This window comes from Procambarus clarkii, chromosome 67, assembly GCF_040958095.1.
Source record: "Procambarus clarkii isolate CNS0578487 chromosome 67, FALCON_Pclarkii_2.0, whole genome shotgun sequence".
NCBI classification, from domain to species: domain Eukaryota; kingdom Metazoa; phylum Arthropoda; class Malacostraca; order Decapoda; family Cambaridae; genus Procambarus; species Procambarus clarkii.
In genome coordinates, this window is record NC_091216.1 from 6484911 (window position 1) to 6509463 (window position 24553).

Genomic DNA, 24553 nt, shown 5'->3' on the forward strand with positions numbered 1-24553 from the left:
ACCTAACATTAACAGGCCAGAAATGATTAGATAACGGGTTTCAGTAGGACACTTCCCTTGTTTATGTTGACAGCGTGTTGATGATGCTAAAACATTTTGATCTCCATAACACTTCGTCCAAGAGAAATTAAGGGAGGTGAATTTGCTCCCCTGCGCCTCTAGTCTTAACAAACATTGGCTGACCCACCACCACTGACGCCTTGGCTCTCCTTGTCCAATGTCAATAAGTGATAGAAGGGTCACATTTACTCTATTTTGATACTGATAATTAAGTTAATTCAAATGAGATTTTTTATGATGAAATAAGTCCAAAGGCTAATATATTTAAGAATAATTCCCAACAGAACAGCTGGTGAATAACCCTGGGTCTGTTATAACTCTGGGTCAGTTATATCCCTGGGTCAGTTATAACCCTGGGTCAGTTATAACCCTGGGTCAGTTATAACCCTGGGTCAGTTATATCCCTGGGTCAGTTATCACCTTGGGTCAGTTATATCCCTGGGTCAGTTATCACCCTGGGTCAGTTATATCCCTGGGTCAGTTATATCCCTGGGTCAGTTATAACCCTGGGTCAGTTATAACCCGAGGTTAGTTATAACCCTGGGTCAGTTCTAACCCTGGGTCAGTATTAACCGTAGGTCAGTTATAACCCTTGGTCAGTTATAACCCTGGTCAGTTATAACCCTGAGTCAGTTATAACCCTGGGTCAGTATTAACCCTAGGTCAGTTATAACCCTGGGTCAGTATTAACCCTAGGTCAGTTATAACCCTGGGTCAGTTATAACCCTGGGTCAGTATTACCATAGGTCATTTATAACCCTAGGTCAGTATTAACCCTAGGTCAGTTATAACCCTGGGACAGTTATAACCCTGGGTCAGTTATAACCCTGGGTCAGTTATAACCCTGGGTCAGTTATAACCCTGGGTCAGTTATAACCCTGGGTCAGTTATAACCCTGGGCCAGTTATAACCCTGGGTCAGTTATAACCCTGGGTCAGTTATAACCATGGGTCAGTTATAACCCTGGGTCAGTTATAACCCTGGGTCAATTATGACCTTGGGTCAGTTATAACCCTGGGTCAGTTATAACACTGGGTCAGTTATAACCATGGGTCAGTTATAACCCTGGGTCAGTTATAACCCTGGGTCAGTTATAACCCTGGGTCAGTTATAACCCTGGGTCAGTTATAACCCTGGGTCAGTTATAACCATGGGTCAGTTATAACCCTGGGTCAGTTATAACCCTGGGTCAGTTATAACCCTGGGTCAGTTATAACCCTGGGTCAGTTATAACCATGGGTCAGTTATAACCCTGGGTCAGTTATAACCCTGGGTCAGTTATATCCTTTGGTCAGTTATAACCCTGGGTCAGTTATAACCCTGGGTCAGTTATAACCTTGGGTCAGTTATAACCCTGGGTCAGTTATAACCCTGGGTCAGTTATAACCTTGGGTCAGTTATAACCCTGGGTCAGTTATAACCCTGGGTCAGTTATAACCCTGGGTCAGTTATAACACTGGGTCAGTTATATCTCTGGGTCAGTTATAACCCTGGGTCAGTTATATCCCTGGGACAGTTATGACCCTGGGTCAGTTATAACCCTGGGTCAGTTATATCCCTGGGTCAGTTATAACACCGGGTCAGTTATAACCCTGGGTCAGTCATGACCCTGGGTCAGATATAACCCTGGGTCAGTTATAACCCAGGGTCAGTTATAACCCTGGGTCAGTTATAACCCTGGGTCAGTTATAACACTGGGTCAGTTATAACCCTGGGTCAGTTATAACACTGGGTCAGTTACAACCCTGGGTCAGTTATAACCCTGGGTCAGTTATATCCCTGGGACAGTTATGACCCTGGGTCAGTTATAACCCTGGGTCAGTTATATCCCTGGGTCAGTTATAACACCGGGTCAGTTATAACTCTGGGTCATTCATGACCCTGGGTCAGATATAACCCTGGGTCAGTTATAACCCTGGGTTAGTTATAACCCTGGGTCAGTTATATCCCTGGGTCAGTTATAACACTGGGTCAGTTATAACCCTGGGTCAGTTATAACACTGGGTCAGTTACAACCCTGGGTCAGTTATAACCCTGGGTCAGTTATATCCCTGGGTCAGTTATAACCCTGGGTCAGTTATATACCTGGGTCAGTTATAACCCTGGGTCAGTTATAACCCTGGGTCAGTTATAACACTGGGTCAGTTATAACCCTGGGTCAGTTATATACCTGGGTCAGTTATAACCCTGGGTCAGTTATAACACTGGGTCAGTTATAACCCTGGGTCAGTTATAACCTTGGATCAGTTATAACCCTGGGTCAGTTATAACCCTGGGTCAGTTATAACCCTGGGTCAGTTATATCCCTGGGTCAGTTATAACCATGGGTCAGTTATATCCCTGGGACAGTTATGACCCTGGGTCAGTTATAACCCTGGGTCAGTTATAACCCTGGGTCAGTTATAACCCTGGGTCAGTTATATCCCTGGGTCAGTTATAACCCTGGGTCAGTTATAACCCTGGGTCAGTTATATCCCTGGGTCAGTTATAACACCGGGTCAGTTATAACCCTGGGTCAGTCATGACCCTGGGTCAGATATAACCCTGGGTCAGTTATAAGACTGGGTCAGTTATAACCCTGGGTCAGTTATATCCCTGAGTCAATTATAACCTTGGGTCAATTATAACCTTGGGTCAGTTATAACCCTGGGTCAGTTATAACCCTGGGTCAGTTATAACCCTGGGTCAGTTATAACCCTGGGTCAGTTATAACCCTGGGTCAGTTATAACCCTGGGTCAGTTATAACCCTGGGTCAGTTATAACCTTGGGGGGCAGTTTATATTAAATTTATATATATGCAGCCAATCAACTACAAATTTAACTACATATATTAGTAATAAATTGGAGGTGCCTTATCTTGTTGTAGAGCAGGCTTAGTCCACCAGGTATAACTAGAATGTAGACACCAAATTATCCTCGTGTGAGGCTAGCTTCCATCACCCAAGTAACTGATATACCAAGTCTTGCTTCCTCTTCTTGTTCATGTCAAAGGGCACTAGCTATAAAGCTGGAATCCTAATATATGACGGCTATATAAGAGAAAACATTCTATAATAAATAATAAGGACCAAGGCTTAATTACCTTTATTAGGAGGCTCGTTCGCGTTCTAACCGGTTCGCCCTTATATACCTAACATTAACAGGCCAGAAATGATTAGATAACGGGTTTCAGTAGGACACTTCCCTTGTTTATGTTGACAGCGTGTTGATGATGCTAAAACATTTTGATCTCCATAACACTTCGTCCAAGAGAAATTAAGGGAGGTGAATTTGCTCCCCTGCGCCTCTAGTCTTAACAAACATTGGCTGACCCACCACCACTGACGCCTTGGCTCTCCTTGTCCAATGTCAATAAGTGATAGAAGGGTCACATTTACTCTATTTTGATACTGATAATTAAGTTAATTCAAATGAGATTTTTTATGATGAAATAAGTCCAAAGGCTAATATATTTAAGAATAATTCCCAACAGAACAGCTGGTGAATAACCCTGGGTCTGTTATAACTCTGGGTCAGTTATATCCCTGGGTCAGTTATAACCCTGGGTCAGTTATAACCCTGGGTCAGTTATAACCCTGGGTCAGTTATATCCCTGGGTCAGTTATCACCTTGGGTCAGTTATATCCCTGGGTCAGTTATCACCCTGGGTCAGTTATATCCCTGGGTCAGTTATATCCCTGGGTCAGTTATAACCCTGGGTCAGTTATAACCCGAGGTTAGTTATAACCCTGGGTCAGTTCTAACCCTGGGTCAGTATTAACCGTAGGTCAGTTATAACCCTTGGTCAGTTATAACCCTGGTCAGTTATAACCCTGAGTCAGTTATAACCCTGGGTCAGTATTAACCCTAGGTCAGTTATAACCCTGGGTCAGTATTAACCCTAGGTCAGTTATAACCCTGGGTCAGTTATAACCCTGGGTCAGTATTACCATAGGTCATTTATAACCCTAGGTCAGTATTAACCCTAGGTCAGTTATAACCCTGGGACAGTTATAACCCTGGGTCAGTATTAACCCTAGGTCAGTTATAACCCTGGGACAGTTATAACCCTGGGTCAGTATTAACCCTAGGTCAGTTATAACCCTGGGACAGTTATAACCCTGGGTCAGTATTAACCCTAGGTCAGTTATAACCCTGGGTCAGTTATAACCCTGGGTCAGTTATAACCCTGGGACAGTTATAACCCTGGGTCAGTTATAACCCTGGGACAGTTATAACCCTGGGTCAGTTATAACCCTGAGTCAGTATTAACCCTAGGTCAGTTATAACCCTGGGTCAGTTATAACCCTGGGTCTGTTATAACCCTGGGACAGTTATAACCCTGGGTCAGTTATAACCCTGGGACAGTTATAACCCTGGGACAGTTATAACCCTGGGTCAGTATTAACCCTAGGTCAGTTATAACCCTGGGTCAGTTATAACCCTGGGTCAGTTATAACCCTGGGACAGTTATAACCCTGGGACAGTTATAACCCTGGGTCAGTTATAACCCTGGGTCAGTTATAACCTTTGGTCAGTTATAACCCTGGGTCAGTTATAACCCTGGAACAGTTATAACCCTGGGTCAGTATTAACCCTAGGTCAGTTATAACTTTGGGTCAGTTATAACCCTGGGTCAGTTATAACCCTGGGTCAGTATTAACCCTAGGTCAGTTATAACCCTGGGTCAGTTATAACCCTGGGTCAGTTATAACCCTGGGTCAGTATTAACCCTAGGTCAGTTATATCCCTGGGTCAGTTATAACCCTGGGTCAGTTATAACCCTGGGTCAGTTATAACCCTGGGTCAGTTATAACCCTGGGTCAGTTATAACCCTGGGTCAGTTATAACCCTGGGTCAGTTATAACCCTGGGTCAGTTATAACCCTGGGTCAGTTATAACCCTGGGTCAGTTATAACCCTGGTTCAATTATAACCCTGGGTCAGTTATAACCCTGGGTCAGTTATAACCCTGGGACAGTTATAACCCTGGGACAGTTATAACCCTGGGACAGTTATAACCCTGGGTCAGTTATAACCCTGGGTCAGTTATAACCCTGGGTCAGTTATAACCCTGGGTCAGTTATAACCCTGGGTCAGTTATAACCCTGGGTCAGTTATAACCCTGGGACAGTTATAACCCTGGGTCTCTCAGCCCTGATTGTCACAGCCGTCAGTTGTGTGTAGAGCGTCAAGGGGGACACACGCTCTGCGTCACCCTTCAATTTTTAAGGGGAAAGTTCTACTGGCATCGACGAAAAAATCAATAATTAGTAAGGCAAGAAATAGCCGTATAGCAGAAGAGGGGACAGCAGTGGTGCCAAGCTCTGTTCCTGTTCTCTGGGGCAGTGTTCTGAAGCCAGGTGGAACAGCGGTCCTGGGAGTCGAACCTGCTAGAGGTTGTGTTGATCCATCTAGTTTAGATGTCAGGTGCGCCAGGAAGTGGCCTAGTGCACCTGACACTTTGACACCCTTGACACAGGTCAAGTGTCTGTGACCCGGGGTAGGTCAAGTGCTAGTGACCCGGGGCTGATCAAGTGACCTTGGGCTGATCAAGTGACCCGGGGCTGATCAAGTGACCCGGGGCTGATCAAGTGACCCGGGGCTGATCAAGTGACCCGGGGCTGATCAAGTGACCCGGGGGCAGGTTCTGCTGTGTCAGACACTTAACGCTTGCACCGTGAAATTGGATCACACATACCCTGGCTGAGGTCAGGAGAATAACGAGGCGCTTCACTGGGTTGTGTCCACAACACTGATGTGTGATGGGAGTCACGTCTGGTATATGGCTGTTGCTGAGAATTTAATGCAGGTTAAAGTATTTATGTTGACAATTATACGTTTGACAAAATATTTTTAATGAGTCTGTGTTTAATGATTCCAACGTAGACACCATTATAGTTCACGCTACTCACCTATGTATGATGTAGCTCTTGGGCCCCAGTAGTGGTAGTTTCTACTCTCTATATAAATCCGTCGTATTTTGATCCTAGTAAAGTTGGTGTACCTTGAGCTTTCCTGCATCAATTCCTGGACTCGTTAAAGTGTACTTACCTATGTGTACTTAGCTATTCCTAGCTTACCTTTTAGAGTAATTGTTCTCACATATCCACAGTGGCGGCTAGCCCACAGGTGCTGAGCCGCCGTCCGCCTGACTCCCAGCCAGGGGTATGGCCCCCCCCCAACCTGTCCTCTTAAAAATTACGTCGCTTTTGGCCGTTTGCCAGTTTGGTCGAAAGTGGACGTAATTTGAAAATGAAAATAAATTTGGGATTTTTTCACCAACAGTAAGTTAAGGGTCCTCTGATAGGTGGGCAGGAAATTCTCATAAAGTTTCAATACGTTATGAAAAACGTTAATTGAAAGTTTCCTCTACTAACCTTACTGAGTAAGCCGGACGACTCAAACAGAAAACGTGAAAGTACGTCACTTTTGTGAGTCGATATCATTTCAAATTAAGTCCAAATTTGGCCATAGCGCATACGAGTGAAAAGTGATATTATTTTTAAGAGGACGGGTTGCCCCATCAGCCTCACACTACAATAATAACCCACTTACAAATTTGTCATGAAATCTCTTAATATCTTATTTTTAATAGCTATACCTGAATTTTGACCATTTCATTGCAACAAAACAAAAATAGAGATTCCTGTTGAACGATAGTGACACAGTCCCTCCAGTCTGTTATGCCAGCAACCACCACTGCTTATCTTCGCTGAGGGTCCACATCTATCATATCAACATCAGCCTCAACATCTATCACAACAACATCAGCCTCTACATGTATCACATCAACATCAGCCTTCACATCTATCACATCAACATCAGCCTTCACATCTATCACAACATCAGCCTCTACATCTATCACAACAACATCAGCCTCTACATCTATCACAACAACATCAGCCTCTACATGTATCCCATCAACATCAGCCTCTACATGTATCACATCAACATCAGCCTTCACATCTATCACAACAACATCAGCCTCTACTTCTATCACAACAACATCAGCCTTCACATCTATCACAACATCAGCCTCTACATCTATCACAACAACATCAGCCTCTACATCTATCACAACAACATCAGCCTCTACATTTATCACATCAACATCAGCCTCTACATCTATCACAACAACATCACCCTCTACATCTATCACAACAACATCAGCCTCTACATCTATCACATCAACATCAGCCTCTACATCTATCACAACAACATCACCCTCTACATCTATCACAACAACATCACCCTCTACATCTATCACATCAATATCAGCCTCTACATCTATCACATCAATATCAGCCTCTACATCTATCACATCAATATCAGCCTCTACATCTATCACATCAATATCAGCCTCTACATCTATCACATCAATATCAGCCTCTACATCTATCACATCAATATCAGCCTCAACATCTATCACATCAATATCAGCCTCTACATTTATTGACCTCACCCAATAAATGGTCAATTGGGTGAGAAATCTTAACCACTTCATATTCTATAGGAGAAGTATGCACAGCTTAAGTACAACCAGAAGGAGAATAAGGAACCAGTTTCGTTAAAAATACACAACAGTGATTGATTGATTGGTTGACAGTTGAGAGGCGGGACCTAAGAGCCAGGGGCCGGATTCAGGAAGGTACTTACGAAGGTTTTTCCTCTTAGCTAAGAGCGTTTTCCCTCTTAGCGCCTTCGTGGCGGCTACGTTCGTATTCAATTAACTACCCTAAGTGGAAAAACCTTCGTAAGTTCATTCTGGGATTTAAGTGTGGTTTCGACCACTCGTAGCTTTACGTAAACTGGATATAAGTCATTTTTTCTCTACTACATAACACTGGGATCGATTTATGATATTGGAACATGACCAAAACATTATAGCTGGTGAATCTAGTGGAGAGGAATCCTTCGTGTTAGTTATATATGCATTCTCTGCTTGAAACTTGAAGTAAATATGTGTTTGATGATAGTAGAATTAGTTTTATAATAGCAAGATATTATACCAGTAGTTATTAAGTAAATAAACACTGGTGAACATGAAATATGAGAGAAGGTGATGAGCCCTGCCTGATGGGATCATTTACTATCACCAAATGCCCCTGTTCACCTAGTAGTAAGGGTGTACCTTAGCTGTACATACCCATTTCTAATTTATTTAGTTTGGTTTTATTTTGAAATTAAATCTGGGTGTGACATAAAATAAAAATATGCTGCACAAATGATGTTAGGTAAGGAAAAGGGTAAAAATGTCAAAAACTTTATTCATTGAATACTTAAAGCTATAATTATGACTATATAGACTATTAAAAAAGAGAGAGGGAAGTAGGGGTCCAAGACCTCTTCCTGTTATACAATTTGGGTGTGGAACAAGTAATTATCAAAAGAAGGCACCATGCCGGGAAGGCTATGTAGCAGTAAGGCAGTGAGGTGAGGCAGCTACTTATTTGAGAAATGCTTATTTTATTTACCTTATAAGCTGAGCCAACTTATTTTATTTGAGGAATACTCAGCTGATTCCTCTACATTTAGCATGGAACAAGTTTGTGTCCAAGACCTCTTCCTGTTACTCAATTTGGCTGTGTGTAACCAAACTAGAAGTGCTCTACAAATCAAGGGACCCAGAATGTGGAATGACCTCCCGAATCATGTCAAAGGCTGTACCTCTCTCAACCAGTTTAAGAGTTAAACCAAGTACTGCCTAATTAACTCCATGTAACCTAACTTACCTCCTAAATGTCAACCCATGTCTTGCTATTTTTTAAACAACGCTGTTCACCAACATGTGCAATTGCTGATTTATGCTATGTTAACCCCCCTTTTTGTATTTTTTATTTCTTCTTTCAACACAATTTATACCTAATCCCGATTACTATTAAGTTTTAGTCTGTGTTTTTTCCCCCACACCTTGCCCGAAATGCTATGAGTATTAGTGGCTTTAGGTATTGTATGTACTAGCTCTGTCTATAAATCCAACATTATGTTTGTAAATCAACTGTATGTACTTTTCCTGAATAAAATGTATTTATTATTTATTTTTTAATCAGTAAGTATTAAAAGAAGGCACCAAGCTGGGAAGGCTATGTAGCACCATTGTGTGTAACAATAAACCAAATTTTTTTAACAAATAATGCACCTGTATGGGAAAACAAATCCTGTCAGCTGTAAAAATATTGATGCAGTTATTTAAATGAAAAATATAATGAAAGAAATATTACTGGTTTATTTTTATCCTATCTTTTTGTACTGTACAGTATATCCAAGGAAGTGAAAAATTGAGACATAATGCACAATTTAATGAATGATTAGCATGGATTAGTAGTTCAAAAGAAATATGACTTGTATTACATATCAACATGAGATCTTAATGATCCATGGTCAACATGATTTAATAAGAATAATACAGTACTGTATTTGTAATAATACAAACTATAATTTAAAATCTTTATTACTTATTTTTTTATTAAGAAGATTAGGTATACACAGCAATGTGCTGCTACCCTATTCTATATGGAATATTACACAGTGTAGATAAAAAACTAGCTATAAGTTTGTCTAATTATCCCATCTCACAAGATGGTTAGACATACTGTACATGGAATCAATTTAGAAAATACCAGCCTCAATACAAAAAACAAATCAACTCTGACTAAACAACTCTAAGCAATTTTCACAAGAGGTAAGCACTGAATCATGGAAACATTATATTATAATTACTCTTACCAGTTTCTACAAAACTCCTCTCAAACAATGTATTTTTAAACATGTTTAGGTATACACAGCAATGTGCTGCTTCCCTATTCTGTCTAAAGGACCACACAGTGTAGATCAAAAACCAGCTACAAGCTCATCCAACATCATCACCTCACAGGATGGCCAGTCATACATGGAATTAGGAGAGAACAAAATACTTAATGCTGATCTATTAGCCTCCACTGGCAAAATCTGGGTGCAGCACAAGAATATCTTCCAATATTCCTGAGTGTATGAAGTAATTACAGAGCTCAAAATACCTCATACCATTTGGTATGAAGTCACTGATAACAGGACAATCACAGATATAGTGTTGGAGAGTATGTTCTCTCAAGTAGGACTGAAAACATGTTTTTTTTCCACCAAGAGGGCTATAAACCCATGGAACCACCTACCCGCTGAAGCCGTAAATGCCAAATTCCAGCGAAAAAATATCATTAAGACAATTGGCGGGCCCTTTAACAAGCCGCCGGCTTTCTGTCCTCTTCGAGGCCACTAGATAGTTAGTGGCCCTTGGGTAAATTCAGTAAATATATACAATAATTGTCAGCGCATCTTCCGAGCAACAAGGACAGCTACACAGTATCTCTTAGAATTACGTAGGTAAACAACAAATGTAACATATTTGTTTACTACAATGTCGGTGCTGGCTGTAGAAGTTGAAAAAACATTGTTTTACTTCGAAATATACTAATTTTATAAGAAAATTCGACGTAAATAGGAGGCAGTAGAGCTCCGATAAGCCAGCGCTAAATCTTCAATATGAAGAATGTTGCTGCTCTCTGATTGGCCACACGAAACACAGTAGTGACCTCTATCGGCACGCAGGTGAACCAACAATTTTCTTCCTAAGTATACCTTATTTAATCGCACCTAAGCATCTTCTTAGGGCGCACTTAGGAACCTTCGTAGCAAACCCACTTACGAAGTAATACACAGAGCTTCCTGAATCTAGGTCCAGAGCTCAACCCCCGCAAGCACAAGTAGGTGAGTACAACCGCACATTTGAATAGTTTGTTTTATGACAACTCCTCAAGCTGAATGTTCACCCTTCACACATTTCTAACATATTTTTTTTAAAGTAAAACACATGCTTCAATATATCACCCACCAAATAAATATTAGTGTTATTCTTGTAACTTAAGGGATGCATCAGGGAAACATCTCGTTCTCTGTACAGATAACATTTTTAAAGTGAAGACTGACTTAGGCTGTCTTCAATATAACATACACACCAAATAAATGTTAGTGTTATTCCTTGTAACATAACGTAACGGATCCAATGGTATTCATTTCATTACATAACGTGTGTGTGTGTAGATTTTTTTTTAGTTAAAATCTCAGATGATGAATGAGCCAGTCAGTCTGTCAGTCAGTCAGAAGGGACATGGTATTTATTTCATTTCATAACGTGTGTGTGTGTGTGTGTAGATTTTTTGGTTTAAATCTCAGCCGGAGCATGCGCGCGCGGAGATTGACACAGCCTCTCATCATATTATCTGATTACTAATTGGAGGCGTTGAGCTATCGGTTGATAACACCATTTGGATGTGTATAGACAACTCTTGATAAATGTTGTCTCGCACTGCGCCAAGATTCTTACTGAAGTGTATGAATGAAATGTAAGAGTATAAGGACCTTGTAAATACAAGTCTTTACAAGAGTTGGTCGAAACCACTTTGGGAATATTTTTTCTATCATGTGATTTCTGTGAGAGATAAGAGCTTGGATAAGTCAAATGAGTAATGTTATTTGAACGTGGATTATTATCATATGTAGTGTCTAACGCAGTTTCACAATTAAGTTTGGGTAAATGGATAAATAAAATGCTTTGTAACCAACTAAAATATATAATTTAAACTAGCTAAAAATTAATTTCTTGTCAAACAGTAATGCAGTTAATAATACGTAACAATGAATTAGTTACTGAAAGAAACAAACAACAACAAAAAACCGAGATATTGAAATGAGACAACTAAACATGTAAAGAAAATTATTTGAACTTGTAATAAACACAAATATGAGAGGTTATACTGACTGGTTATCAATAAGTATTTACATAAAATAGGTTACGATGTAAGATGATATAAAGACTAATACCTCGTGGGAGGGACGTGGTAGTACCACCAAGGGGGTTCTCTCTCACAAGATGTGGGCCGTCTCTCACAAGGCGACTCTCACACAAGATGTGTCTCACAAGATGTGTCTCTCTAACAAGATGTGGGCCGTCTCTCACAAGGCGACTCTCACACAAGATGTGTCTCACAAGATGTGTCTCTCTCACAAGATGTGGGCCGTCTCTCACAAGGCGACTCTCACACAAGATGTGTCTCACAAGATGTGTCTCTCTCACAAGATGTGGGCCGTCTCTCACAAGGCGACTCTCACACAAGATGTGTCTCACAAGATGTGTCTCTCTCACAAGATGTGGGCCGTCTCTCACAAGGCGACTCTCACACAAGATGTGTCTCACTAGATGTCTCTCTCACAAGATGTGGGCCGTCTCTCACAAGGCGACTCTCACACAAGATGTGTCTCACAAGATGTGTCTCTCTCACAAGATGTGTCTCACAAGATGTGTCTCTCTCACAAGATGTGTCTCACAAGATGTGGGCCGTCTCTCACAAGATGTGGGCCGTCTCTCACAAGGCGACTCTCTCACACAAGGAATTAACACACTTGTATGTGGAGAACATGTCTCCGAGCTCTTCTTGTGGGACATTTGGGGCTTGACTCTAATTATTTAAATATTAATATAGTAAAATTAATTACGAAGGACCACCCACTTTTATAGTAAAGAGGGAAACTGAGAAAATGTGATCATTAGAACATTCTAGATGAACCAGAAACTATGGATAAAATACTAGAGAATATGATCATTGAAATAATTAATGGGCTGTATAATTAAATGAATCAAAGCCTCAAACACCTACATTGGGGGGTATTACTGGAACTCAGTACGTCCAGGAACTAGTGTGGTTCGTTCACTAATCCAATGAATAATAATCTAATCCTATAAATACTTATGAAATCATTATCATTATCATTAAGGGGAACATAGATTATGAATATGTATAATAACAATTATAATAAACACATGTTAATCCAATGAACAGAGTTCTGCATGTAAAAGAGTACAGATAATAAATTCGAGGAATACAAAAGGAATTTTAGCTTAATGACGATTCCTTAGAAGTTAGTCACGACGCTTCCTCTGATTCTCCTGGACTCGTCATGGAACACTGGGAGTTGATTAACATGGGAAATGACAGCTCGGAGAATTCTTCACACACGCTGCAAAAACAATGGTTTCCAGTAGCAACAGATTAAACTACTGGATTTCTATGTTCAATAAATGGATATTGATAAAAGGAGAAAGATAATGACCTGTGATTTTTAGTTGTTATACGTCGTCACGACAAGCTACCCAGCTATAAACCCACCCCCGATCTGATGCATCAAACAAGGTTAAGGTACTTAGCTAATATGGGCACTGTGTAAGTTAAGGCTTGCCGAAGGTCGCGTCCTAGGCAATTAGACTTGTCTTATCCTAGATACTGACGCGCTCCACTGGCCGGTCACATGGAGTTACATAGAACCAAATTTAACAGGTTCCGTAAATGACACTGACACCAAGTGAAGGTATTGTCTGCAAGGTTCTTCACACCTCACAGTGGCGACTTTCTTCTGGAGATTTGATAGCGTTTACCCTGGTGGCTGGGTAATGGTGTCTCCTCGTGAGCACCCCGTAAACACGCCTACTCCTGAGCGTTTCAACACGTGGACTGGCGTCTTCTTCCGCCGCGCTCCGCGTCCCGCGTTTAGTAACCAAATTATTTATTATGGATATTATCATTTCTCGCGGTTGTGCTTGAAATGCTCGGGTTAGGACGGGTTTATTATTTGGAAGAGTCACATATTATTATTTGCCAGTTCTGTGATAGTAAACGAACAATGGAGAAGAATTAATGTCTCTCCAGGGCATTCACTCGTGACGTTAATTTCATTACTAAATAACAGCTATAACTATAAACGCTCTATTTGGCTTTAGTTGGAGATCAGTTTATCTGTAATTAATTATCACACAGAACACCGTTGTTTATGGAGAATCAAATTAAATTCTCAGGCACATTGGATATAAATGTGTTTATTACAATGGAATCTGACGCAATACTGGCGTCGGGTGACGTAAGAATTCTAGCCTTACTGTACAGATGTAATTATTAGTACATGTGAACTCTACGTTGGGTTAATTTTAATCACTACAATGATTAGTAGAATTAGTAGTAATTAATGAGAATACAACAGTGTTGTATTTAGTGTTGGAAATTTCCAACATAACTCCGGGGGGAGGATTCTAGGGTCGTAGTGTAATGTGGAGTACTGACACCTAACCCGAAGTTGGTATTAATATTAGTATATTAGTATGTTAGTATGTTAGTACACACATAACGAATGTCCCGTATTTGTTAAGGACTTGCAAGAAACTTAGGTCTTGCTAATTTCATGTCAAATGAAACATGTTATTATGAATTACCTAAAGCTAATAATTAAGAAAGTTTACAATAACTCTGAGATTGGTGTCGCCATGACATGTAATATGTATGTTACAATTCTCTAGTCTGTAAACTCTCAAGTACTCTAGATAAATAATGTTATTTATAGCCTACACAATAATTAAAGATCTGAATCACACAATTTAAACAACAGAATCTACTGTGATGGGAATGTCCTGGGTCATAGTGACTTGTAATGGTTTGTTACTTGACATCACACCACAGTATCATCATAGTTATCTAAATTGGGTGTAAAAGGAATTACTCTTGTTCAGAGTTGTAATAGGCTTGCAGATTCCGCATACATTGTTGAGCAGCAGCTCTAGTGGGGCGGTTGCTCTGAGGATCAGAATTACTATCCTCGGAAATTACTGGGGAAACTGGACCTGGCTGATGTTCTCGCTCAGATAATTCATGGGGGAACCAGCTTCTCTAAAGTTTTTAGAGTAGTGTTGCCTCGGCATAAAACTTTAACTACTCTCAGGACACCTTGATGATCTGGATGAATGGCAACAATTTTGCCTATGGGCCACTCTGACCTTGGTCCATCACTGTCGACTAGTACTAGGTCCCCTGGTTTTAATTGCACTTTATTGTAAGGACTCGAAGCTCCGTAGTGGTACTCTCGTAGAGCTGTGAGGTACTCTCGAGTCCACACCTCATTCCACCTGTTAATAACTCTGGAGAGATGCTGGTAGCTTTCCACCAAGTCACCTCTGGTTACATGTGAAGGGTCTACCGGGTCCTCTTCGGCTAAAGGGATGAGAGGGCTCAGTAGACCTCCATGGATCAAGTGTGAGGGGCTCAGAGGTTCTCTCTGGGTGAAATCATCAGACAGGTAGGTTAATGGGCGGTTATTGACTCGCGCCTCGATTTCCACAACAATAGTTTGGAGTTCGGAGTAACTGACCTTTTGTCTGTGTAAAGTTTTCCTTAGACACTTCTTGACTGTGCCTACCATTCGCTCATAGAACCCACCTTGCCAAGGGGCTCTCAGTGCTATGAATTTCCAGTGACATTGTCGTCTCTGTAGGACCGACTGTACTTCTGGGTGGTTCCAGACTTCTCGTAAACAAGCTTCTCCTGCCACAAAATTGGAACCATTGTCCGATATCATTAATTTGGGACAAGATCTGCGAGCTGCAAATCTGCGGAAGGCCTGGATGAAGGCTTCAGCACTCATGTCTGAAGTGACTTCTAAATGTACGCCTCTGGTTGTAGCACACGTAAAGAGACAAATGTATGCTTTCACTAGTATATTATCTGGGTTGCCAGTGAGAAGTAAGGCTCCTGTGTAGTCAACACCAGTGGTTTCGAAAGGACGAAGATGAACCACTCTTTCCTCAGGGAGTGTTGGAGGTCCTGGGTAAGGACATACTCTGGCATCGTATCTTTTACAGATTACACAAGATTTAATATTTGACTTAACCGTCTGACGACCTTGAGGAAGCCAGTACTTTTGTCTAAGGTCGGTGAGAGTATCTAACACTCCACCATGTAAGGTACCATATTGATGGTGATGTAAAACAAGAAGTTTAGTGATGATGTGGTGACGAGGTAGAAGAATTGGATTCTTTGTGTCCAAGTCAATTTTTGCATGAAGCAAACGTCCTCCACATCTTAGTATATTATGAGTGTTGGCATCATACCAGATACCTAGAGACTTAGTTAATTTATCTGGAAGATTTTCATATTCGCTTCCATATGTCTCTTGTTGTGCACGTTTGATCCAGTAGAGGATAGGATTGGGAAACTTATGTCGAATTCCTATCTTAGCAAGAAAATCAAACACATGTGCAGTTACTCTTAATAACTTGCTTAAGTTAGAATAATTGTGAGGATCAATGGCTAAGATTCGTTGAGGTTCTGGTTCTTTCATGGGAGTGGTGATATTGGTCACTATGACTTGTGGCTTTTGTTTGGGCCACTGACCACCAACAAGCCATGAAGGTCCATTGAACCACAGCGAAGACTTGATAAGTTGTTTTAGTGTTAATCCTCGAGATAAATAATCTGCAGGATTGTCCTTAGTAGGAACATGTCTAAATTTATATCCAACAGATAACTCATGAATCTCCCTGACGCGATTACTGACGTAGGGAGTTTTGTTGTTGTTGTTTCTTACCCATTGTAAGACTGCCTCGTTGTCTGACCACACTACAATCTCACCAAAGTGGATATTATTGAGTGTCTTTGTCAGGCAATGAGCCAATCTTACTCCCACCAGCAATGCAGTCAACTCCATTTGAGGTAAAGATCTCTTCTTAATGGGAGCAACTCTTGCTTTAGATGTGAGCAAAATTGATTGTGCACTATTAACTAAGTAGGCTACTGCGCCGTAGGCTTTGCCAGAGGCATCGCAGAAAACGTGCAAATTGCTGGGTAAGTTTGGTCCTGAAGCATTACGAGGAAATTTCAAAACGCCTAACTGATTAAAATCCGTTGAGAGTATCTGTCATTTAGCTTGTAACTCACTTGGTAACGGATCATCCCATCCTATATGTTTCTGCCAGCACTCCTGCATTAGGAGTTTGCCCCTTATTAATATAGGACTAAGTAGGCCTAAAGGGTCAAATGGTTGACTGACAAACGAGAGCAGTGTTCTCATGGTAAGGGTTGAGTTATCAGTTTGTACTGACTTGACATTCATCTCGTCAGTACTGGTGTTCCATTCCACGCCTAGAACCTTTAATTGATTGAGTACCTGATAACCTGGAAATTCTTTCTCGATTACCTGGTTGAGTAATTCATTATTTGAGGCCCATGACTGTAGTGGCATATTGGCTCCTAACAGTTCACGGTTAGCCTCATGGTAGATTTCTACCAGATCAGTTTGATCATTGGTTGTTCCCTGGAAATTGTCGACATACAAGTTGTCGCTAATGTCTGCCTTATAAGGGCTGTTAGATTTCCTCAAATGTGTGTCTAATGTTGCTTGTAAAAGAAACGGTGAGGACGTAGCTCCAAATAATACTGAGGCAAAACGATATGTGATGACTTCACTGTTAGGATCCAGTGGATCCTTAATCCAGAGGAATTTTGTGTAGTTACAATCTTCCTCCTGCAAACCTACTCGGAGGAAAGCTTTGCTGATATCAGCAGTATAGGCGAAAATACCAGTGCGAAATCGTAACAGCACATCATGTAGTCTTTGTGTTAGGCTAGGTCCCGTTTGGAGACATTCATTTAAAGACACACTGCTTGGCTTTACTTTAGCACTACAGTTAAAGACAATACGAATAGGTGTTGTCAATGAGTCTTTCACCACAGAGTGATGAGGTAAATAATGACCTATTTTTCGGTCATCGTGTTCAACAACCTCAATAAATTTACTGTTAAGTTGTTGTTGGATGAGTTGATGATACATGTTCAGTTTGTCAGGCGGCTTCTGTAGTCGTGTTAATTGAGACTGCAATTGTGAGGCTGCCATAAAATAATTTACTGGAAGTTGTGGATGATCCAACTTCCATGGGAGTCTTACCCAGTATTGTTTATTTTCATAGCCAACTGTATCCAGGAATTGCTGGTAAGTCCACGTATCATCAGGACTTGGTTGTTCAGGGATAATTCCTAAAGTGTCTAAATCCCACAAACGATGTATTGGTGGGTCAGAGTCAATATCCTCAGATATTTCTCTGAAACGTAGGGGGTGACTGTTCCAAGCCTAGACACGCCACTATTATGTTATTAGATTGTTGGTTTGTGGACGCTGAATTTTGTCTGAAAAGCACCGGTCCCGTAAGCAGTTTGCCTCCTGCAGATGACAACAGATTCATTCCGTGTTGTCTGGTGCATCCAGTTATAAATTTGTAATAATGATCTGCGCCTATAAGTATTCCAACATCAGTGAGGCAGTCAGAATTTATTTTATAATCTGCTAGCCTCATGCGGTTTCGTCTAAGATGTCTCGCAGTGCGAGCTAACCCTGTGACCTGCAGGTCTGTAGGAAGTTTATCAACTATTACTGCTTGTATTGGACTAGTGGAAGATCCGAGTCTCACTAATACCTTAACTACTTGGTAGTCACGAGGTCCACTATTCGACAAGAAACCAGAAATATTTAACCTCACACTTTTGGCAGGTTTTAAATTTAACTCATCTACCAATTGTTGTGTAATGAAGGTTTTCTGTGAACCTTGGTCAAAAAGACCTCTAGTGTTAATTCTAGATCTTCGGTTTATTAGTCTAAGTTGAGCTGTAGGCAGAGTGGTATTATTGCCTGACTCAGTAGCAAGTACATTTACTTCTTGATGCACTTTGCAATATTGCACTGCGGTAGAATTCGTGGAATTCTCCCCAGTGGTCATGGTTGGTGTAGATTTTCTACATAAGGCGTAGTGATGTACACCTTGGTTGCATCTGTTGCAGGGACGTAGCTGCACAACACATTTTTTGGGATCATGAGAGCCCATGCACCTGGTGCACTTGATATTTCTTGTAACTTTTTAATCCTAGCATTATAAGTAGGATAAACAGAGCATTGGTAGGCGGTATGTCCTTGATTGCAGAGCAGACACCTTCTCTCTTTGTTTGACTTGTTCTCTTTAGTAGACAAGTCATTGGTTATCTCAGAAGGAGACACCGAATAAGTACCTACATTTCCACTTCTTTTCCCAGTGGATGGAGTAGTTCTAGATGTAAATTTACTAGACTTATTTAAAGTCATTTTTGGTTTGACTGAAGTGTCAACTTGAGTTGAGTTACAATGAGAGTTGGTAGAGGAGTTTGAAACTTTCTCCCCGTCTTGATTGGCTCTTTGTCTTTCGACTAAGGTATGTAGACCTTCTGTGATTTCTTTCAAAGTCAAAAAGGTCTTATTGTACATAGTACACAACTTATCTAAAGTTTCTCTTGGCAATTTTCGCTTAACAACTACTTTGGTCATCCATTCAGCTGACTGAACTTGGACTTTGAGGCTTAAGGCCTTGAGTAAAGTCTCTAACTCTAGTCTGAAAGTTTGGAGAGAATCTGTGGAATTATTGGCAGAAGGTAAATCTAGCAATTTTTGAACTAAGACAGTAACAGTTCTTTCCGTGTTATCGTAGTTGGTTTTGAGCAATTGAATAGCCAATGTGTAACCATCACTGGTCAGTGTTATATTAGAGATTACTTTCAAGGCTTCATTTCTTAACAAGCCTTGTAAATAAGTGAATTTGGTGGTTTGAGGAATGTTAGCTTTAGAGTCTACTGCATCTACGAATTTACTCCAGAAATCATCCCAACTTTCATTCTCATCACCAGAGAATGTGGGTATATTGATTTGAGGTAATTTAACCTCAGGATCTGTATGCACAGCAGAAGCTACTGCCAGCTTGTTTTTAGCGATTTGCTTCTTAAAGGGTAGAAGCTTAACTCGTATATCTTCTTCATATTGAGCTAACTCATCTATAACCTCCTCAAGTTCACTACTTTCTACAGAAGTTGAGTGAAGTTCTGTCAAATACAAATTCATGTGTTGCTTAATATGAGCAAATTTACTTTCAGCAACTTGTAATAAATCTTCTAATTCAAAGTAATCAACAGTTGACTTGTGACAGATTTTGACATTTATTAATCTGTCGGGTCAAATGACCTTTCAGACCGATAAGGGTCCTTTTCATTTTGGTAGCCGTGTCCATCTTGTTGGGTAAAGGCTAATTGGTTAGTAAATATTTATTACTGAGATAACTGGGATATTGACTCATTCAGTGGAGTTCAATATCAATGAGAATAGCCTAATATACTTGAACAGACTATGGTTTTCCTACCTAACACGAAATAGCTAGATATTTTGTGCACTGTCTGAACTTCACCATTAGTTCTCGTCCGGTTAGCTCATCTATATCACCATCAGAGTTAATGGGGATTATCCCGCAATACACAAATAATGAATACAAGAGAAATATTATGGAGACACTCCAATCAGAATTATCTCAAAGTTTAATCCCACCCTGTATAGGGTCAGCACAAATAGTATAATACATACACTACTGACTAGCTTAAGTCTAGTCGTGAGAATTCCTAACTAAGAACTATAAATTTATTTAGTCTGGGCTTGTACCAAATTCAGCACAATCTCAGTCTAAATTCTACCTAATAAGATTGGTAAAGATTATTGTGGTGCAGTAAGGTGAATATAATTGTGCTGTATTTTTGGGTTTTTTGTTTTTATAAGGGTGCACTTGTACACACAGGTGAAAACATATAAAGGTTATGAGCTGATGCTCCTAGTGACCTAAAAATTCTTACTTCAGTATGAAGTGTAGGTCTAAGTGTTGTGGGTAACTGACTGTGTCCCACTAAGGCTACCTTATACATGAGGTGAAAGTAGCAATGTGTTGGTGTGACTTAGACTAACTGATGTGTTACACTGTTGGTTGACACAATTAATTAAATAGTTAGTCTAGCTTACATCACACAAGGATTAGTTATTAATAATTAGTATTTGTAATCATAAATTTAAGCCTATCCGGTTCGAAGGACCATAATGTGGGACATTTGGGGCTTGACTCTAATTATTTAAATATTAATATAGTAAAATTAATTACGAAGGACCACCCACTTTTATAGTAAAGAGGGAAACTGAGAAAATGTGATCATTAGAACATTCTAGATGAACCAGAAACTATGGATAAAATACTAGAGAATATGATCATTGAAATAATTAATGGGCTGTATAATTAAATGAATCAAAGCCTCAAACACCTACATTGGGGGGGGGGGTATTACTGGAACTCAGTACGTCCAGGAACTAGTGTGGTTCGTTCACTAATCCAATGAATAATAATCTAATCCTATGAATACTTATGAAATCATTATCATTATCATTAAGGGGAACATAGATTATGAATATGTATAATAACAATTATAATAAACACATGTTAATCCAATGAACAGAGTTCTGCATGTAAAAGAGTACAGAAAATAAATTCGAAGAATACAAAAGGAATTTTAGCTTAATGACGATTCCTTAGAAGTTAGTCACGACGCTTCCTCTGATTCGCCTGGACTCGTCATGGAACATTGGGAGTTGATTAACATGGGAAATGACAGCTTGGAGAATTCTTCACACACGCTGCAAAAACAATGGTTTCCAGTAGCAACAGATTAAACTACTGGATTTCTATGTTCAATAAATGGATATTAATAAAAGGAGAAAGATAATGACCTGTGATTTTTAGTTGTTATACGTCGTCACGACAAGCTACCCAGCTATAAACCCACCCCCGATCTGATGCATCAAACAAGGTTAAGGTACTTAGCTAATATGGGCACTGTGTAAGTTAAGGCTTGCCGAAGGTCGCGTCCTAGGCTCTAGACTTGTCTTATCCTAGATACTGACGCGCTCCACTGGCCGGTCACATGGAGTTACGTAGAACCAAATTTAACAGGTTCCGTAAATGACACTGACACCAAGTGAAGGTATTGTCTGCAAGGTTCTTCACACCTCACAGTGGCGACTTTCTTCTGGAGATTTGATAGCGTTTACCCTGGTGGCTGGGTAATGGCGTCTCCTCGTGAGCACCCCGTAAACACGCCTACTCGTGAGCGTTTCAACACGTGGACTGGCGTCTTCTTCCGCCCCGCTCCGCGTCCTGCGTTTATTAACCAAATTATTTATTATGGATATTATCATTTCTCGCGGTTGTGCTTGAAATGCTCGGGTTAGGACGGGTTTATTATTTGGAAGAGTCAAATATTATTATTTGCCAGTTCTGTGATAGTAAACGAACAATGGAGAAGAATTAATGTCTCTCCAGGGCATTCACTCGTGACGTTAATTTCATTACTAGATAACAGCTATAACTATAAACGCTCTATTTGGCTTTAGTTGGAGATCAGTTTATCTGTAATTAATTATCACACAGAACACCGTTGTTTATGGAGAATCAAATTAAATTCTCAGGCACATTGGATATAAATGTGTTTATTACAATGGAATCTGACGCAATACTGGTGTCGGGTGACGTAAGAATTCTAGCCTTACTGTACAGATGTAATTATTAGTACATGTGAACTCTACGTTGGGTTAATTTTAATCACTACAATGATTAGTAGAATTAGTAGTAATTAATGAGAATACAACAGTGTTGTATTTAGTGTTGGAAATTTCCAACATAACTCCGGGGGGAGGATTCTAGGGTCGTAGTGTAATGTGGAGTACTGACACCTAACCCGAAGTTGGTATTAATATTAGTATATTAGTATGTTAGTATGTTAGTACACACATAACGAATGTCCCGTATTTGTTAAGGACTTGCAAGAAACTTAGGTCTTGCTAATTTCATGTCAAATGAAACATGTTATTATGAATTACCTAAAGCTAATAATTAAGAAAGTTTACAATAACTCTGAGATTGGTGTCGCTATGACATGTAATATGTATGTTACAATTCTCTAGTCTGTAAACTCTCAAGTACTCTAGATAAATAATGTTATTTATAGCCTACACAATAATTAAAGATCTGAATCACACAATTTAAACAACAGAATCTACTGTGATGGGAATGTCCTGGGTCATAGTGACTTGTAATGGTTTGTTACTTGACATCACACCACAGTATCATCATAGTTATCTAAATTGGGTGTAAAAGGAATTACTCTTGTTCAGAGTTGTAATAGGCTTGCAGATTCCGCCTACATTGTTGAGCAGCAGCTCTAGTGGGGCGGTTGCTCTGAGGATCAGAATTACTATCCTCGGAAATTACTGGGGAAACTGGACCTGGCTGATGTTCTCGCTCAGATAATTCATGGGGGAACCAGCTTCTCTAAAGTTTTTAGAGTAGTGTTGCCTCGGCATAAAACTTTAACTACTCTCAGGACACCTTGATGATCTGGATGAATGGCAACAATTTTGCCTATGGGCCACTCTGACCTTGGTCCATCACTGTCGACTAGTACTAGGTCCCCTGGTTTTAATTGCACTTTATTGTAAGGACTCGAAGCTCCGTAGTGGTACTCTCGTAGAGCTGTGAGGTACTCTCGAGTCCACACCTCATTCCACCTGTTAATAACTCTGGAGAGATGCTGGTAGCTTTCCACCAAGTCACCTCTGGTTACATGTGAAGGGTCTACCGGGTCCTCTTCGGCTAAAGGGATGAGAGGGCTCAGTAGACCTCCATGGATCAAGTGTGAGGGGCTCAGAGGTTCTCTCTGGGTGAAATCATCAGACAGGTAGGTTAATGGGCGGTTATTGACTCGCGCCTCGATTTCCACAACAATAGTTTGGAGTTCGGAGTAACTGACCTTTTGTCTGTGTAAAGTTTTCCTTAGACACTTCTTGACTGTGCCTACCATTCGCTCATAGAACCCACCTTGCCAAGGGGCTCTCAGTGCTATGAATTTCCAGTGACATTGTCGTCTCTGTAGGACCGACTGTACTTCTGGGTGGTTCCAGACTTCTCGTAAACAAGCTTCTCCTGCCACAAAATTGGAACCATTGTCCGATATCATTAATTTGGGACAAGATCTGCGAGCTGCAAATCTGCGGAAGGCCTGGATGAAGGCTTCAGCACTCATGTCTGAAGTGACTTCTAAATGTACGCCTCTGGTTGTAGCACACGTAAAGAGACAAATGTATGCTTTCACTAGTATATTATCTGGGTTGCCAGTGAGAAGTAAGGCTCCTGTGTAGTCAACACCAGTGGTTTCGAAAGGACGAAGATGAACCACTCTTTCCTCAGGGAGTGTTGGAGGTCCTGGGTAAGGACATACTCTGGCATCGTATCTTTTACAGATTACACAAGATTTAATATTTGACTTAACCGTCTGACGACCTTGAGGAAGCCAGTACTTTTGTCTAAGGTCGGTGAGAGTATCTAACACTCCACCATGTAAGGTACCATATTGATGGTGATGTAAAACAAGAAGTTTAGTGATGATGTGGTGACGAGGTAGAAGAATTGGATTCTTTGTGTCCAAGTCAATTTTTGCATGAAGCAAACGTCCTCCACATCTTAGTATATTATGAGTGTTGGCATCATACCAGATACCTAGAGACTTAGTTAATTTATCTGGAAGATTTTCATATTCGCTTCCATATGTCTCTTGTTGTGCACGTTTGATCCAGTAGAGGATAGGATTGGGAAACTTATGTCGAATTCCTATCTTAGCAAGAAAATCAAACACATGTGCAGTTACTCTTAATAACTTGCTTAAGTTAGAATAATTGTGAGGATCAATGGCTAAGATTCGTTGAGGTTCTGGTTCTTTCATGGGAG

At 40.5% G+C, this 24553-nt stretch overlaps 1 protein-coding gene across 1 annotated transcript; it reads right to left on the bottom strand.

Annotated features, from left to right (window-relative positions):
* Positions 1 to 6745: 6745 nt before the first annotated feature.
* LOC138355522 (zinc finger Y-chromosomal protein-like) lies at positions 6746 to 7546 on the bottom strand. The gene has a single exon (XM_069310721.1). The coding sequence runs from the start codon at positions 7544 to 7546 to the stop codon at positions 6746 to 6748; it is 801 nt and encodes a 266-aa protein (XP_069166822.1).
* Between the last annotated feature and the right edge of the window lie 17007 nt (positions 7547 to 24553).

Bases quoted from the DNA above. Each gene is read 5' to 3' on its own strand.
- LOC138355522 (XM_069310721.1), bottom strand. From the start codon at position 7,546: ATGAAGTGGTTAAGATTTCTCACCCAATTGACCATTTATTGGGTGAGG.